We start from the raw sequence: 3,908 nt of genomic DNA, 5'->3' as shown, positions 1-3,908 counted from the left end.
TGGACAAGATCATGAAATATGAATCCCTTCACCATTACTTTCTATTATTCCTCAGTCTAAAGAGTGATTATTGCTGGGTGGTGTCAGGTCACGCCTTTAGTCCCAGCACTTGGGAGGTTGAAGCAGGTGAATCTCTGAGTTCAAAGACAGTCTAATCTACAGAGTGAGTCCTAGTACAACCAAGGCTATTCTACAGAGAAACTATTTATTTTCTTTCTTTCTTTTTAAAGGATAAAACAAAAACCAAAAACAAAAGCAAAGAAAAACGAATGATTTTTTTAAAAATAATTATTTTGCAAATAATGAAGATGACAGGCTTCATAAACATTATCACCATTTCTCAATGTAAAGCATAACGAGTTAAGGTTATCAGGTTTGCTCCTCAGACCCACATAAGGATGGTGTGCTCTGAGCAGCAACACAGCCCTCTCAGGTTATTAGGAGGAACACAGGTGGGTTGGTAATGGAACATACTCAGAATCCTTTTTCCACTAAAAGATGAAAAGGGAGGAGATAAAATAAAAACTGGTTTTCACTTGTCATTACCACACAGCACCTCAAAAACCCAAATCTTTCACAATATGGAAATAGTTTTATAGAACTGAATGGCTCATATTTGAATTAATAAAATAACCAGCTTTGTAAATGTTCTGAAACTACTGATGTGCCTGTTTCTTTCCTTGATGCTCTTCTACAGAGACAAACAACCATTCATGGGTGAAGAAAACAGAAGCTCTGTGACAGAATTCATCTTCCTGGGCCTCTCACAGGACCCACAGACCCAAGTCCTGCTCTTCTTCCTCTTCCTCCTCATCTACATGCTCACTGTGCTGGGAAACCTGCTGATCATCGTGCTCATCCACTCAGACCCCAGACTCCACACCCCCATGTACTTTTTCCTTAGAAACCTGTCCTTTGCAGATCTCTGCTTTTCTACTACCACAGTGCCCCAGGTGCTTGTCCACTTCCTGNTGAAGAGGAAGACCATTTCTTTTGCTGGATGCTCCACACAGATAGTTGTGTTGCTTCTGGTAGGATGCACCGAGTGTGCGCTGCTGGCAGTGATGTCCTATGACCGCTATGTGGCTGTCTGCAAGCCTCTGCACTACTCCACCATCATGACACACTGGGTATGTGTCCAACTGGCTGCAGGGTCCTGGGCCAGTGGTGCGTTTGTGTCCTTGGTGGATACCACATTCACATTGCGTCTTCCTTATCGAGGAAACAATGTCATTAACCACTTTTTCTGTGAACCTCCTGCCCTCCTGAAGCTGGCTTCAGCAGATACCTACAGCACAGAAATGGCCATCTTTGCAATGGGTGTGGTTATCCTCTTAGCACCTGTCTCCCTCATCCTCATCTCCTACTGGAACATTGTCTCTACTGTGATTCAGATGCAGTCTGGGGAGGGGAGGCTCAAGGTCTTCTCCACCTGTGGCTCCCACCTCATTGTTGTTGTTCTCTTCTATGGATCAGCAATATTTGCCTACATGAGGCCCAACTCCAAGATAATGAATGAAAAGGATAAAATGATTTCGGTGTTCTATTCAGCAGTGACCCCCATGCTGAATCCCATCATTTACAGCCTGAGAAACAAGGATGTGAAAGGGGCTCTCAGGAGAATAACTTTAAAATAGTTCAGGGGCATGGGAATTTGAGGCCAGTTACCATTTTAGAATACAGAATAAGAGATTGCTTTCTAAGTTTTTTCATGCTAATTCCATTACCCACTTTCAAATTTAACTTTTGTGCAGTGCTTCCTCAACTAGGTTAATACATTACACAGTAGATGGTTAGACCAAGGGAGAAAAAGTCAAAAGTAATTAAAGAAGACAAGAAAGGAAAATAAAGACTGGAGTAAGCAAGCATATAACTACAATGAAGAGTCAATATCAACAATCAGAACATATGTAAAATTCTAGCACAGCAATCATGCCCTTTGTTATTTCAGTCAATAGTCAAATTTATTTTTATACTCTTTTATCTCCCAGGTACATTTGCAAATCACAGATATAAACATAATGTAGGGTTGTACTTCCAACACTGTCTATAATTCTGAATTATAGAAGAAATTCTAGCATTTTCTTAAATTTAAAGCTGCTCTTCAGCAATAATGTATAGTAGAATTTTTTATAAACAACAAGGGAAGGTTTGGAGGGAGGGAAGGGAGGGAATTTTTTTAGTTTTATTTTAATTTCAGAAATTAAAAAATAAAGTTAAGCAAAGAAATAAGAGCATAGAGGGTAAAGAAAAGTATATGGATTGAGAAATGATTTGAAATTAACACTAAACTTAGCAGTATACAATTTAAAAAAGGCCAAGTTAAAAACCACTTGTGCTATGAATTTGCTGCTATTGTGTCCCATTTGGGTTTCATTTTCATTAAATTCTCAAAGCGTCTAATTGTTTTTGATTTCTGTCTTGACCTAATATTTTTTCAATTTTGCATTGTTTAACTTCCACGAGTTTGTGTACATTTTGCCTTTGCAAGTAGTGTTAATATTCAGCATTAATCTATGTTGGTCTGGTAAAGCACAGGGCATTATATCAATATTCCTATCTCTGTTAAGCTTCCTTTGGGTCCTAGTATGTGGTCAATTTCAGAAAAATTCCATGGGCTATGGAAAAGAAAGTTAATTGTTTATTGTTTGGGTGGAATGTCAGATAGATGTCGGCTAGGCTCATTTGATTTATGATGTTACATTACTCCAGAATTTCTCTGATTACTTTCAAGTTGGATGGCCTGTCTTTTGTTGAGAGTGGGGAATTATCCACTATCAGTGTGTGAGAGTCAATATATAATTTTGTAGTACTTCTTTTATGAATTTTGGTGCCCTTCTGTGGGTCTGCATCTGTCCTGCTGTTGGGGAGGCAGAACAGGGGAGCTTGACTGTGCTTACCCCACATTGAGGCAGGGGCAGGGGCTGAGCTTCAGGGAAGCACCAAGACTTCAGTTGGATATGTGGGAAAGCTGGAGCTTGTGGGGGCATGGGAGGTTTGGGAGGATCCTGAGCCTGAGATGAGGCCAGGGCCGAGGGAGTTCTCTGACTCTTGAACATCCAGGCAAAACTGGGAGTCCCAGGAGAGCCGAGAATTGAGTGGGGGATCCATGGTCTAGGGATAGTGTCTAGCCCAGGGCCAGGTAAAGGCAGAGCTCCAGCTTGTACCAGCATTGATTGTTCTTAGTGTGGCAGAGGCAGGCTGGTAGTGCAGAGAGGCCTTCTATGGGAGAATTAAGCTGAGGCTCTGTAGTTGAATGCCTTCTCCACAACTCCCCATGGCAGATCTTGATGAAAGAGACAGTTCATGGTTCTAAACTGCTTATTGGTCATTCATGGTGGGAAATGGGTGGTGAAAAATGGGTGCATACCATAATATATCCACTTCTCAGGGAGGACCTGAGATTAAATACCTTTTACATGGAGAAATGTCTGGTAAGGAAAACTTATTGACTAAACCTTCAGGACCTCTTGGTACCTCATTAGCATGGAGAAGTCTGTTCTGGGCCTACAAGACCACAGGTCATGTTTCCTTATGTGAGGAGTTTGGTACAGGTTCCAGGCCAGGAATCTGGCAGCGAGCATGGAGTCACCTAAGCCTCAGGTGTGTGCCCACTGAGTCTCTGGGTTTCAACCTGCTCTACCTTTCCAAACTTCCTGGCATGGTTTTTCTATTCAACACCCTTCTGTTTGGCGAATAATTGTTTAGAATTTGTCTTAGTCAGGGTTTCTATTCCTGCACAAACATCATGACCAAGAAGCAGTTGGGGAGGAAAGGGTTTATTCAGCTTATACTTCCATACTGCTGTCCATCACTGAAAGAAGTCAGNACTGGAACTCAAGCAGGTCAGGGAGCAGGAGCTGATGCAGAAGCCATGGAGGGATGTTCTTTACTGGCTTGCTTCCCCT

At 41.7% G+C, this 3,908-nt stretch overlaps 1 protein-coding gene across 1 annotated transcript; it reads left to right on the top strand.

Moving 5' to 3' along the window:
* Positions 1 to 697: 697 nt before the first annotated feature.
* LOC110333101 (olfactory receptor 2D3-like) lies at positions 698 to 1,637 on the top strand. The gene has a single exon (XM_021214535.2). It carries the CDS (start codon positions 714 to 716, stop codon positions 1,635 to 1,637), a length of 924 nt encoding a protein of 307 aa, XP_021070194.1. The 5' UTR covers positions 698 to 713.
* Positions 1,638 to 3,908: the final 2,271 nt, after the last annotated feature.

Source organism: Mus pahari, chromosome 1, assembly GCF_900095145.1.
Source record: "Mus pahari chromosome 1, PAHARI_EIJ_v1.1, whole genome shotgun sequence".
In the NCBI taxonomy this organism is placed as follows: Eukaryota; Metazoa; Chordata; class Mammalia; order Rodentia; family Muridae; genus Mus; species Mus pahari.
This window is presented reverse-complemented; position numbering and strand designations above follow the sequence as displayed.